The 15735-nt window shown below is 34.1% G+C and overlaps 1 protein-coding gene across 1 annotated transcript; it reads left to right on the plus strand.

Annotated features, from left to right (window-relative positions):
• The first annotated feature begins 4186 nt into the window (after window positions 1–4186).
• Window positions 4187–6161, plus strand: LOC127106002 (3-ketoacyl-CoA synthase 12). The gene has a single exon (XM_051043278.1). The coding sequence runs from the start codon at window positions 4543–4545 to the stop codon at window positions 5968–5970; it is 1428 nt and encodes a 475-aa protein (XP_050899235.1). The 5' UTR covers window positions 4187–4542; the 3' UTR covers window positions 5971–6161.
• The last annotated feature ends 9574 nt before the right edge of the window (window positions 6162–15735 follow it).

A 15735-nucleotide genomic window follows, 5' to 3' on the forward strand; every position in this document is an offset into this window, starting at 1 on the left:
CGCGTGTGTGCGTGTGTATGCGTGTGTGTGCATGTGTGTGTGTATGTGTGTATGTACGTGTGTGTGTGTGTTTGTATGCGCGTGTGTGTGGGTGCGGGTGCATGCAGATGTACATATGTGTGTGCATGTGTGTGAGCATGCATGCATGCGTGTGCGCTTATGCGTGTGTGTGCGCGTGCGCATATGCATGTGAGTGTGTGTGTGTGTGTGTGTGTGTCTGTGTGTGTGCCTTTGTGTGTGTATGTACATGTGTGTGTGTACGTCTGTGTGTGTGTGTATATGTGTGTGTGTGTGTGTGTGTGTGTGTATGTTCGGGTGCGGGTGTGTGCGTGTGTGCGTGTGTGATGTTGTAAGCATACGTGTAAGAATGCGTGTGCACTTGTGCGCGCACATATGCATGTGAGTGTGAGTGTGAATGTGAGTGTGTGAGTGAGTGTGAGTGTGTGTGTGTGTGTGCGTGTGTGCATGTGCATGTGCATGTGTGTGTGTGTACACGTGTGTGCGTGTGTATGTGTGTGTGTGTGTATGCGTGTGTGCGCATACGCGTATGTGTGTGAGTGTGAGTGTGAGTATGAGTGTGTGTGTGTGTATATGCGTGTGCATATACGTGTGTATGTGTGTGTGTGTGTGTGTGTGTGTGTGTGTGAGAGAGAGAGAGAGAGAGAGAGAAAGTGTGTGTGTGTGTGTGTGTGTGTATGAGTGTGTATGCGTGTGCGTGTGAGTGTGAGTGTGTATGTGTGTGTGTGTGTGTGTGTGTGTGTGTGTGTGTGTGTGCCGTCTTAGAACATAGAAGCTCCAAGATTCTTTTTTCCATATGTCACAATCATATAATCACTTCAATCTTGAGTCTCTTTACTTGATGAGGTTTTAAATGTTTTCCTAGTTCGGTTACCATCATCAGAAAGTTGAAATCTATTTCCACCGACTTCTACATTAACAACTGTTGTCATCATCAAAACTTCAGGGAGGATATTTTTTAGGATTATCAACTTTATACCTGCAAGCACATAGATCCATAAATCCTACATCCGAGGTGGCTGTTTGTACAAAGATAATGACAAATATGAATAATAGAAAAACATAATTAGGTGGACTGGCCACCGCTTATTCGTCATTTTATTCTTACTGTTATATCAACCACTTTTGGGAGGTTGGATATTCATGCTTCAGAGATGACCGGTTAGGGATGCTACATTAATTTCAATCGCATTGCCTTCTTCTTGGTCTCACTGGAGCACTTGATATATTCTCTTTACTCATTTGAGATCGGCATTGATGGTGACCGAATCTCTTTGAAGATTATGGTATTTGACTTTAGGTGGGCTGGTGAGACTACAACATCTAGGGTGGCTGTGAAAGGTTTTCCAAGAATGCAATTGTACAAGCTCATGCAAGGGACCATAAGGAACTGAGAACTAATGGAATGAATGTTTTCACTTCTCCTGCAAATGTCATTAATTCGATGTACTCTCACGGATGGGTTGTCGTGCTATTGAGCGTTTATGATTCGAAGCGTTCATATGACCACAAGCTTCCTCTTTCAAGACCTATCTTCTCAAATAGCCCATAGTACATGAAATCACACGAGTTACCTTCATCAAATAGGTTTTGGGAGACATTGAAATGTCTGATCATAGTTTTTATTAATAAGGGAATATTTCATTTGGGGTTTCCTCAAACTTTCTCAAAATCCTGGAACTCTAGCATTGGATGGTCAGGGGTTTTTGTCGACGTACCTCCACCTTTTTTTGTTAACGACCATCATCTTGATGATCTTTCTTTTCATTTCTCCCTTTGATTGACGGTTAGCTTGGGGTTCCCTTCCAGTGATATTGGCAATGTATTGGCGCTTCCCCTTGCTAGCTTTTTTATCTTCACCACTAGTCTTATATTTCACGGATTTTGAGGGGGACTTACTCTTGGACGATTCTTCTCTTTCTATTTTTCCTCCTTTCATGTATTATGATATCCAAACTCTCTTTATTAATCCCTCAATAACATCTTTCAGCTCTATGCAGTCATTCGTGTTGTGGTCATGACCCTTATCGAAACAACAATATTGTGTCTTGTCTGTTCGGGATGACTCTCATACGAGAAAAAGGGCTCTAATTCCTCCCTTTCGAAACTCTGTGTTAGCACACTCTTGATAAATCTTTTCATGTGATGCATTTAGTTGTGTGTACTTATTGTATCGACCATGCATTCCTCGGTCGGACTCATCCTTCTGAATGTGGGATTCTTTCCCTGACGGGCGAGTGGAATTGGTATCGACAAAGACTGGGTTGTCGAACCGGGTGTTTAGATTTTCTTTGAGTTTGATGAAACATTGAGCTCTTCTCAATAGTTCTTGCATGGTGCGTGCTTCTCTCCTCCAAAAAAATTGTTTGAATAGGCTATCCTGCAGTAGGTCGTTTTCAAAGATCCATAACTTGAGACCTTCTCGGTCCCCTCTACTTCCACAACTAATTGTGTGAATCGGTCAATGCAAAACTACGGGATCTCTTTCTTTCCTTGAGTGATCCCGCTCAATGCAGCTATTGTCACTAGTTTCCTTTTCCGAGAAGTGAAGTGGAAAGTGAACCTCTTGTAGAAGTTTGTCCAGGACTTAATACACCCGTTCGGTAAAGCATTAAACCATAGCCTTGTCGGTTCGATAAAGATTAGTGCAAACAATTTACACTTGGAGGCCTCGCCAGTGTGGAAGTAATTCAACCTTTCGTTGACGAATTACATGTGCTCGTCCGGATCTCCCTTTCTGTTATATTCACTTAACTTACGAGGCTTGTCCATTTATTTAGGTATTCTGCTATCAAAAATATGGACGCACAAAGAATGTTTATGTGTATTTTTTGGCGGCTACTTTTCTACTTGGTCTTGTGGAGGAGCGTGACTTCCTCGAACACCTTCAGGGCTCCGAGGAGGACTTTTTCACTTTTTGCTCTTCTAATGATTTTGCGACTTTAGAGCTTCGTCTTTTCTCGATGCAGTCGGCTTAGGGATGGCTGCTTCGCTTCTCTTTGAAATAGCCTTTTGCGCGGTGTTTCCTCGTGGAGGTGGGTTCTGTAAGGTTTCTTTGACACGAAGTAATCTCTCCTCAACTACCTATAAATTTTATTGTGGAACGATGTTTTACATGTTATTCAACAATTCATATGCGCCTTGCATCCTGAGGTTGGTTCGCAAGTTGAAAACCAGGCAAGGCCTTTGGTTGGGAAGCTGAAGGCGGTATTAGAGGTTTGATTTGATGTGCTATGGGAGATCTAACAATCTGAGGAGCTTGGAGCATATCTGGATGCAACAGAGTGTCTAACACTTGATATGTGATGCCTTGAGGATGAGGTATATGAGGTTGATTGGACACTGCTTGAGTGGCAGCAACTGTAGCATCGGCTTCGCATACTGCGGAAGAGCGAGTAGCTCGAGATCTAGCCATTATTGAGTAGTACGGAAGTCAGAAATCTGAAAATTCAAGGAATCAAAGTTGATACGCCACTTGATCAAATCGAATACGATGGATCTTCGTGTTCGATTTCAAGAACTCTTGATATAGTAAACAAACAAGGTTTTAAACGAATGAGTCGAAGAACAAACATGCAATTGTGGAAAACACGAAAATCAGAAGTTGATTCCCACAAACAACACCACTGTTCCATTTCGGAACCAAAAATAGAGTGAGAATAGGTGATTACAGAAGATTACGAAGGATTTGAGTTTCCAATATTGTGGTGAGGAGACTGACCTAAAAACTTAATATTTCAATAATCAAATCAGTATATAAGAAAGAAGATTAAACTAAAATTAAATTTAAATCCGTGTACTTGAAACTGACGCATTTTTTATTTATAATAGAGAGGATATAATAATTGCTATGTATTAAGTAATTTTAGATAGATCTTTACACGACATTTAAACTCAGGTCATTATCGAAATGGATAAATGGTGACATGGTACCAAAAGCTTAGAAAGATTTGTTAACTTAAAACTTCTTAAAACCAAAAGGTACATTTTACCTTGCTCTCATGAATGAAATGGTGACATGGTACCTATGCACATTTCATAATGTTATACCATAAATGAGAATATTCACATTATAGCTATGAACAAACCATAATTCCATCTTTCTCTAACTTCAATTTTTTTTATAAAAACAAATATCATTTTTTTTACAACTGGACACACACACTCTTAACTAGATCTTGGAAGGTAGTTGCACTGGTTAGAGAGTGCAAAAGTTTCTTATATATCCATATCCAACAACTTCGCATTTAGAAGAAGCTACTACATAGGATCTAGGTATGATACGCCAAAGATTTTAACAAAACATAAAAAGAAGAGTTTGTTGGGGGTTGAGATATTGACATGCTGTTAAGTCTAATGAACACATTCACATGCTCAAAAACTCTACCATTATAACACACTCAACTCAACTCAACTCAACAAAACTCTCTCCTTATAAACACTAGTCTACCTTGAACTTTCCATCTCCAAATCTCTCTCCACACAAAAGAAACTCTAACCCTTTTCTCTCTCTCTCTCTCTCAAATGGAGTCTCTCTCTTTAATTTATGTAGTTCCAGCATTGTACTTGTGTTTCCTATTATGGAAACTATTGGATCAAAAGAGGGACCAAGAAGGTTACATATTAGATTACCAATGTCACAAACCAACACAAGATAGAATGTTAGGGACAGAGTTTTGTGGCAAAATAATCAAAAGAACTGAGAATTTGGGTCTAGATGAGTACAAATTTCTTCTCAAAGCCATAGTAAGTTCCGGCATCGGCGAGCAAACTTACGCGCCAAGAAACATCTTCGAAGGCCGCGAAGCATCGCCAACAATCCATGACGGGATCTCGGAGATGGAAGATTTTTTCGACGATAGCATTGTGAAACTCCTAGCGCGGTCGAAAATTTCCCCTTCGGAAATCGACATCCTCGTCGTCAACGTCTCGATGTTCTCCTCGCTTCCGTCTCTATCCGCGCGAATCATCAACCGTTACAAACTACGACACGACGTAAAAGTGTACAACCTCACCGGAATGGGCTGCAGTGCTAGTCTTATATCACTAGACATTGTTCAAAACATTTTCAAATCCCAAAGAAACAAGTTAGCACTTTTGGTCGCATCAGAATCTCTTAGTCCAAATTGGTATCCCGGAAACAGCAAATCAATGATCCTTGCCAACTGTCTCTTCCGGTCGGGCGGATGCGCGATTCTTCTAACAAACAAAAGATCCTTAAAGAACAAAGCCATACTCAAACTGAAGTGTTTAGTAAGAACTCACCACGGCGCGAGAGACGAGTCCTTCGGTTGTTGTATTCAGAAAGAAGATGAGCAAGGTAGGAGAGGTATTTTCCTAGGAAAAACTCTCCCAAAAGCCGCAACAAGAGCGTTTGTCGACAATCTAAGAGTAATATCACCCAAAATTTTACCAACAAGAGAACTATTTAGGTTTCTTTTAGTGTCACTCTTGGAGAAACTTAAAACAATAAGTTGTTATTCCAAGTCTTGTAGTGGTGGAGGAACAATAAGTACAAAAAAATCACCATTGAATTTCAAAACCGGTGTTGATCATTTTTGTCTCCATACAGGAGGAAAATCAGTGATAGATGGAGTTGGAATGAGTTTAGATCTAAGTGAATATGATCTTGAGCCAGCAAGGATGACACTTCATCGTTTTGGTAACACTTCTGCTAGTAGTTTGTGGTATGTGTTAGGTTACATGGAAGCAAAAAAGAGATTAAAAAAAGGTGATAGAATTTTCATGATAAGTTTTGGAGCTGGATTTAAATGCAATAGTTGTTTATGGGAAGTGATGAAGGATCTTGGAAATGGATATGGAAATGTTTGGGATGATTGTGTTCATGATTATCCACCAGAAACTTTGGTTAATCCTTTCATGGAGATGTATGGTTGGGTTAATCAAGTTGAGGATGTAAACAATGTTGAACTTCCTGATTTTCTTAAGTGATTAAGGTATTTAATTAATTAATTAATTAATTTCATTCTTGTGGAATGATATGCAAGGAGTGTTTTATATTTTTTTTACTATATTTGTTGATATGGACCAAGGTTATTATTGTGCATTAATTTCATTGTTATGTAATAATAATAATAATAATATATACACTTGTTATTATTTCAAAATAAGGAGTTTGCCTACTTTTTCTTCATCTTTGATTTGTTTCTATATTTTGCAAAATAATTAATTAATATATATAAAAGCAAGAATCATATTTTGAATCTTAATTGAAACAATTTGTAATTAGAATTTTCTTATCTCTAAGATAAGTTCTAGATTAGTATAACTTCATTGATATCTTGAAAAACAAGAAGATGAGGACAAATATAAGTATTTTTATTTTTATTGTTAAAATGAATAATGTAATATAATTATCATTAATTCCTAGCAAATTATTTAAGGTGTTTTACTTTTGTAAGGTAGTTTTTCTTCCTAAATAAGTTTGGAGTTTTGTTTGATACATGGTCGTCTTATGGTTATAAGTAAGTTTTAATTTTGAATTAATTTTATCTAAATATACCAGCATTTAATAAAGTTTTTAGAGTATGTAATTTCTTTCTTTAATTTATTAATTATAAAAACAAAGTCAAACATTAAAAAAAAAAATTTTAAATACATATTTTTAAGTACCTTGAATTTTATTAAATATCATACTCATAGACAAAATTAATTAGAAATTTAACTTTTTTTAAAAAAAAATTAATATAAAAAATAAAAAAAATATTATATAATTGAATGATGAGTACATATTCAACTAAACTCTAATTAGAGAAGTGTTTATCATAAAAAATATATATATAATTGAAATTTAAATAAATTAAATTAGTGAAAATAGAATTAGTTAGTATCTATGCGAGGTAAAAGGACAACTCTGGCTATTATTATTTTTTATCTTTAATATAAAAAAAAATTAGATTTATTAAAAAATCAATGTGTTTAAACTAGTTCAGATAAATTAATTATTTAATAAATTAAAAAAAATATTTTTTTTATATTAAAGACTAGAGAGTAGGAGTATTAAATTGTACATACTACTGGTAAAAGTTTTAGTATGATGTGTCTGAAAATAATTGAATAGCAATGATTGTTTATAGAAATATTGGAAACATATAATGGCCAATGGAACATTTATTGCACTCTGTCAAACCTTTAAAAACACTATGCTCTTTCTTTCTCCTCATTATTACTGTTAGGTTTACAAAAACCCCCGAAAGTAAATGCACCATCCACCATGTAAATTTTTATTTTCTCTCTCTTTTCAGTGACATTTATTTAGTTTGGAGAATATTGAAACCTTCCAAATTGCCTAGCAATATACTCCAGCTACGGGCCCAAACAAACCATTATCTGTAGGGGTAGGGCTTGTTCATTTCAGCTGCAAAACTGCCTTTACTGCTACTGCATTCAATTTTTAACTGCATTCCATATTTTTTTCATTATGGATCATAACTTTTTCTTTTTAACTTTACCTAGCAGCACTTGTTTCAACAAAGTTTCACGTATATACTGTATGCTTTTAAGTATGGATATTGCTTTTAACAAAAAGAAGTATTCATAGTGCATGATTAAAAGTGCGAAGGTTAGGTAAGGCGGGCCGGATAGACTGACAGACTTGTACAGTTGTACAGTTTAAAACTTAAAAATTGAAGAGAGAAAATAATTTTAAATATAAAAATATAAGAGAAAATAAAAACGCTTTAAATTTAAAATATATAGATCAATTCCATGACTTAGATGAAAAATAGAGTAGTTATATCTGTAATTAAACTTAAAAAGTCATATATTAATGTCAGTGTCATCAAAATAGCTGAGTGAGTAGTACTGTCATACACCTTCAGATCACTAATATAAATAAATTTGACTTTTTTGTTACATTTGACTTAACTACATTGACAGTCAAATATATCAAAAAAAATCAAATTTGTTTATAATAGTGGCCGGAGAGTGTAGTTGATAATCCAAATCTAAAATCGTGACTTATTGCTTATTGGACTGAAAAACTTGGTACTAAATGAAATTTTCGGCTAGCATCAAAAAGAGGTTAGGAAAAGACAAAGTTACTTACAAGTATGAAATTATTAAAGTGAGCAACAACAAGTGTGGTGCGTTGTGATTAATCAATTCAGCACTTGTAGAAGCTACCCAACACAATAAATGCAAACAAAAGGGAACCATGGATTGTGCAAAGAACAAAAATGTGATATACTACTAGTTAAGGCCCCATATATCGAATAGGGTGACTTGACTTAAGAAAAATTAAATTAAATCAAACTAAAAGTAGAGTGCCCCCTCTTAACTCGTTCCATTATCACTTTGCATTATTAGCCGAATGTTTAGCTGTGATTGAATTATGGTGCCAAAAACTATATAATTTGGATGGATGCAATAAAAGTTATGTGCATGAACCACCTAGATTAGAGGTAGAGATACTTATGTTTAATTTTTGTAACGGTTTATACATGGGTTATAATTGAAGAAGGTGATAAGAAAACAAGGAGGACTTTAAATGTATTGAGTTTTTAAAAACTTATTTTTAATGTTTAAAATAAAAATCAATTCAAACGCAAATGTTAAAGGTAAAGAGATAAGAAAGGGAAAGAAAGATATAACAATAACAATTCAGTCTTATCTAGGGGTGGCAAACGGGCATGTCCGCCCCGTTTAGGTCCGCCCCGTAAAAGCCCACAAAAAAACTGGGGCGGAGCGGGGTGGTCATAGTTGAGGATGCGGGCCTAAAACTTAGACCCGCCCCGCAAAAAAGTGAGGGCGGGGCGGGGAAAGCCCGCGGACACTGCACTCTTTAAGTCTAAAAATGCAAAAATTTATGTAAATACACGTGCCCGCAAAAGCCCGCGAAAAAAACGGGGCGGACACATTTGAGGGTGAGGGCCTAAATCCTTGGTCCGCCCCGCACAAAAGTGCGGGCAAAACGGGCATGCCCCGCGGGTCGAGCCCGTTTTGCCACCCCTAGTCTTATCTCATTAAGTGGATTATGCTACATGAACCAAATTACATCAGTGTTTTATATAATATCATATTTTTATCCAATTTGTTAGTCTTAAGATATTTCTTAATAGTTTCTCTTATAGTTTATCTTAGCCTTCTTATACATATAGTTGTTTGATTCCTCTATATTTCATCTACTCTTCTTTAAACATAATCTATATGTCTTTTTTTCACATGTTCAAATCACATAAGTCTATTTTTAATCATCTTTTCTCCTAGTGGTGTTACTCCAACACTCTCTCTAATATTGTCATTTTTTATCTTATCTCATATAATTTTATCACATATCCAATGTGACATCCTAAGCTCTATTACATTTACTTTTTCTCATGTTGGTTCTTAATCGTCTATCATTATGTTTGTACAACATTGTAGGTCTTATTGTTCTCCTATAAAAAAAATTCTTCAACTTGAGGGGTACGTATGTATCACATAAAACTCTTGAGGTTGTTCTCCATTTCAACCACTCAGCTTGAATTTGATGGTTTACACCTCCTCCTATTTCTTCGTCATTTTTATTATGGATTCAAGATATTTAAATTGTGTGACTTGTGGTATGATATGGTCTCCAACTTTCTATCAAAGTTAGAAACGCTTCTCGTTTTGCTAAACATTCATTCTATATACTTCGTCTTACATCTTCTCAGATGAAAATCATGTGTTTCTAATGCAACGTCTCTAAGTTTCCAACTTCTCATTTAAGTTCTTCTTTAACTCTCCTAGCAGGACTATATCATCTAGAAAAAGAATATATTTCAGTGTTATCTCTTTGATGGATTCTATGAGTACATTCAATATAAAAATAAAAAGGTAACGACATTGGATTGAACCTTGGTGCAGTTCTATTACTATGGAAAAAATATTTGTTTCTGCATATAGTGTCTACACACTAGTCGATATTTCGTCATACATATTTTTGATAGCTCGAATTGAAGAAATCCTAACTCATTTTTTCTCTATAGTTTTCCACAAAATCTCTTTAGACACTCTATCTTACATCTTCTTTACGTAAATGAAAGTTAAGTGCATTTTTTGTTGATTTATCGAATATTGTTAAATTATAATTCGTAGTAAATAGATCGCTTTTATTTGACCTCCTATGCATAAAATCAAATTGATTATTAGTAACTTTAGTCATTTTTCTTAGTTTCTGTTTAATAACTACTTCTCATAATTTCATGGTATGACTCATAAGTTTAATCCTCTTATAATTTCAAAAATTTGTACATCCCCGTTGTTCTTATAGATTGGAACTATATTTCTTCTTTTCCATTCATCTGACATTTTCTTTGACCTTATAATTTTGTTTAAAAGTATGGTGAGTCACTCATTGCCTATATCTCAAAGACTTTCCAACACTTCAATAGATATGTTTTATGGTCCAAATATCTTACTATTTCTCATCATTTTCAACACTTAGTAACTATAATTTTGATTCTCTTCTCTAATGTCGAGTTTGTTATAGTTGAATGAGATATCATATTCTTCATTGAATAAATTAAAGAAATAATTCTTCTACCTAATCTTTATATTTTTTCTTGAACCAAAACTTTGTCTTCTTCATCTTTTACATATTTCACTTGGTGCAAATCTTTTGTCTTTCTTTCTCTTCCCTTAGCCAACCTATATACAGATTTCTTCTCCTTTCTTGGTTCCTAAAGATTGATATAACAAAGGAGAGATATAGATATACTGAATTTATATTGATTCACCTTGTAATCTAGACATACATTTAGTCCCCACACACTTAATAAATTTGCATTACAATCCAAATGATTAAAATTTCATAAAGGTGTCTTCTAATCTAAATGGCTTATACCATAGATTTCTTAAACACGAAGAATTGACTACAACTTAGTCTCTTTGTATTCTCAAATAATCTGACAACAACTTAAACCTTTGAGGAAATACAATTAAATAAAAAAATATGTTTACAAATTTCAACCTAATAGAATATGTATATAAACGTTTAGCCCAAATACAAGTGTTTTAGTTTTCAACAGAAAGTATGTAGACTATTTAATCACTTGATACGCTATTTATTTATTTCTGAGTGGAATAGATCATTTTCTCTAAGTGTTGTTTCCATAAGTTCTTACCTTTTTTCCTTTGTATTCCAAAGTTGATTCTCAAAAATATATGTTGTTGTATTCAAGTGTCATACATAATTTTTATAGGATTTAAGAATACATATAATGTACTCGATTAGATTGTTATAGGATATAAAAATGAGATTATAGCCGTTGTGGTCTAATGTCTCATTGAGTAAAATAATTCCAAACAACCTTGTGCTTACAACGAGAATTTTTGCGCACTACTTGTATTAGTGTGTTGCGTGTAACTTCTACTATTGTACCTTGCATATTATTGAAAGTTGTATCTCAAATTTAAATTTATTACATTAAAAGGGAAATCATCAAATTTGTTCTTTAGAGATGTATCTTTTAAACATATAGTGATTGATCACCAGAGGATGAAATTCTTTACATCGTAACAAGTTGGGCTTCTATACCGAAGATCATAGAGCTAACTATGTAAAGTTAAGTCGACTAGATAAATATGAGGACTTATTTTAGTATATCTTGATCAGAGCGTGACAATGAAATCATTGACCATAGGATAACAGAGTGTAGTTTTTAGACGTGCACCTAGGGGTGGCAAACGGGCATGCCCGCCCCGTTTAGGCCCGCCCCGCAAAAGCCCGCAAAAAAAACGGGGCGGGGTGGGGCGGTCATAGTTGAGGATGTAGGCCTAAAACTTAGACCCGCCCCGTAAAAAAGTGAGGGCGGGCCGAGGAAAGCCTGCGGGCACTGTACTATTTAAGCTTAAAAACGCAAAAATTTATGTAAATACACGTGCCTGCAAAAGCCCGCGAAAAAAACGGGGCGGGGCGGGGCAGACACATTTGAGGATGAGGGCATAAATCCTTGGTCCGCCCCGCACAAAAGTGTGGGCAAAATGGGTATGCCCAGCGGGCCGAGCCCGTTTTGCCGCCCCTACGTGCACCTAGATGAGATGCTTTAATAAATGTGTTTTAAAGGTGCTTGAAGATCAAGGTGGCAGGTAATATATAGTCAGATTCACCTTGACTCTAGATGATCACCTAACATTAGTAGATTTGCAAGTTGTTTCCAAAGAATAGGTTACTTTAAATATTTTCAATAGATTTTTACACATGTAACACATTTTAAAGAATAAAATTATTCTCTAAAATCTTATCATCAAAACAAAAATTAAAGTACTTTTTTCTTCAAGTCAAATTTGGTTCAACAATCTTCCCATTTTTTATGACGACATACATATGTATTTTGATGAATAATTTTTACTTTTAAAAAAATAAAAAAGATCACAAAAGATCAGACTTAGGACGCTCTCGTTGAGATTTTGACAAAATATAAAGTTTAATTAAAATTAGAATACTATATTTTTCAATAATGACAATAGGAAATATCTTGAAAATATGTTTTGTTAAAACATTTTAACATTTTTAAAAAAATAATGATAATGATATTTGAGTATGTGTGAAATAAACCAAATGATTAAAATGCTATAATTAAATAAAATAAACAAGAGACACTAAATACAAAAACATGTATTATATTAAAGTAGGAATAGAACATCAAAAGTTCCGCTAGAGGGAACACAAAAATAAAGTTACAAAAAACAAAAACAATAAATTAGAACAAAAAATAAATAAATAATGCATAATCAAAAGAAAAACATAAATAAATATTCTAAAGTTTGGATTGTATCTCTAGAATGCTTACATGGTAGGGTTTATTGATCCAAAAATGGTTATTTAACTATTATCTTTTATCATTTATCTTATTCTTCTACTAAATCAATATTTAATTCTTGAATGGATATTATATGCATAAAGTCATCAACATTGAAGGAACCACCATAGCAAGTGGTTAGAATATCTTTGTAGTTATTGCTAGATAGAGTTCCAATGAGATCACTCTTCTCAAGGATTTTAAAGAAAAATCTTCCAAAAGGAAATTCTCCTTATAAACAAAATCTTGAATCAATTTTGTTCTTCTTTAAAAATATGAAGATGATTCCTTTCAAATTTAAGTAGATCTTTTTGTCCATGCACCACAAGAAGGAATTATATTCTCCATTTAACGAGTCACACTTATTTACTGATGGCATTTTTTTAATGATCTGGAAAAATAACCTTTAAATGATCATTTAAGTTATCTTCCTTGTGAATACTTCTAGTTTTTGAGAAAAGAGTTTCAAGAACTCTAACAATAACTAGATTTGCCTCATAGTCTTCATGAATAATATGACTCGAGTTAGCCATCTTGGTCAACTCACCAAGTTATTTGTTATTTATCAAAAAATTAGTTCCTTAAACATGTGATGTTATTCCATTTTCGATCACTAAAACTTACATATATATGGTGTCGGTCTACTTAATCAATTCCTTATGGTTTGTGTCATTTTGACTCTTGCACCTCATTTAGTGAATCGAAAGAGTGGGCCATGGTAGTATGGTACTTCCTAACCCAACCCCCCCCCCCCCCCCCCCCCCCCCCTCCCCTCTAGATTGTTGACATCGTCTAACACAATCAGTATCATATATTTGGTCAATTTCGTGTATTTTTATGATGGCTACTTTTTCTTTTTTATGGTATTTACTTGACATATCCTTTTAAACCTTCAAGCGTTCAACTTGTCGAACTCTGTCTACTAATTGGGCCATGTCTCTTAAATAATATATATATATATATATATATATATATATATATATATATATATATATATATATATATATATATATATATATATATATATATATATATATATATATATATATATATATGTGTGTGTGTGTGTGTGTGTGTGTGTGTATATACTTATATTATCTTACTCCAAAACATCACATTGACTTTTCTCACGTCACTAAATTTTTTCTATATTCTATTCAATCTTTCTCTTTTAAATCTTATACATTAATATAATCAACACTCTTTCCTAGTATTCTATTAGTTTCTCTTATGTTAAATATTCAAATATTATTTTATATAATTTAAACATGTGTTGTATTTAAAAATACATTATAATATTTATAAAAGATAATATAGTACTTAAATATGTATTATGTTTAAAATAATATAATTTTAATTTCATTTATAATAAATATTATGAGAATTTTATTTTAATTTTTTATTTTTAAAAAAAAGCTTGTTTAGGGTCGGGTAGCCCAAAGCCCATCTAGGATCGGGCTCGAGTAGTAACTTTCGAGCCCATATTACAAAAAGGCTTTTTTGGCCCAGCCCTAAAAAGCCTAAGGCCCACCAAGGCCAACCCGTGTAGGGTCGGATAGCCCATTTAGATGTGTGTGTGTGTGTGTGCGCGCGCGCGCGCGTGTGTGCATGTGTGTGTGTGTGCGCGTGTGTGTGTGTTAGTGATGAAAATTATAAAATGGCTTCCAAGGTTTCTAAAAGTGTATGTATGTGTGTGTGTGTGTTAGCAATGAAATTTCTAATATGGCTCCCAATATTTCTAAAGGTTGAACACCATCTGTGAAAGTAACCTTCACATTTATCTTGTATTTCAACTTCTTTGTCTCATGTGTTTATTTCCTCTTATTTGATACTTGGAGATATTCCATAAATCATTTCAAGAGTGTCCTGAATTTCCTTGGCATAATTAAAATTAAATAAAGATATGGATTTTCATTAAAAGACATAGCTACAAGTTTTTAGCTTTGAAATAAATTCAGAACTTTCTTTTGTCTTATACGGTCCAAAGGAATATAGGTTTATCTACTACATCGCCATTAAAATAGTGAGTTGGTATAAACGAACTATTGACTATTGTTTTCCATAATTAAAAATCAAAACGTTGAATGGAAAATTTAAATCTAGCTTTCCACAATTCAAACATATCACAATTAAACGGCGGAGGTGTGTTTAGGATAGTCCTTTTGTTAAAAGAAGTGTTAGAAGTCATCTTCCTCCTGAGAAGATAAGTCTTTAGAAAAAAGTGAGGCTCTTATACCACTTGTTGAACATATGATTTCATACACAATAGAAGGGTAAATTGTGGAGGTTTAAAAAAATTTGGTTTAAAATAAAATCATTTGAGAAATCAGAGTTTCAAAATATTTTGAGTAAATACGCAGCGGAAAAACCAAAGTATAGAAAATTACTAGAAAATAAAAGAGATAAGGGAATATAAATAACACCATAGAATTATACATGTTTGACCAAGAAGACCTAATCATGTCCCCAATAACTATTCTTGAAGTAACCATTGGACTTGAGAGCTTTTAGAAGGTTATGCCCACGAACCCCCTTATACAAGGAAATGATGTTTTCAGGATAACTTCTAACCAAAGAACAAACAAGGCTTAAAGAAGTTTGTCTCCAAACCATACTGATATTTTGCACAAGGTGATCTTAAAACAAGACAGAGTTTTGAGTTGGTTATCCTCATAACCGAACTATGGTTACACGGGTTGACCAAGTATCGAATTGAGATATTTACAATGCTAATTCGAACCTATTTAGTTTATAGACCAGGCCAAACTCAGAAACCAAGAAAGACTTTAACCATGATGGTCTCAAATTGATAGAGATTTTAATCGGGACGAACTCAATAACCGTTATGGAGATTTTCACTAGCTGGTCTTCATGAACCAAAAGAGAGCTTTTTCAATGTCGAAGCTCACAAACCAAACAGAGACTTAGACAA

This window comes from Lathyrus oleraceus, chromosome 7 (assembly GCF_024323335.1).
Source record: "Lathyrus oleraceus cultivar Zhongwan6 chromosome 7, CAAS_Psat_ZW6_1.0, whole genome shotgun sequence".
Classification (NCBI taxonomy): domain Eukaryota; kingdom Viridiplantae; phylum Streptophyta; class Magnoliopsida; order Fabales; family Fabaceae; genus Lathyrus; species Lathyrus oleraceus.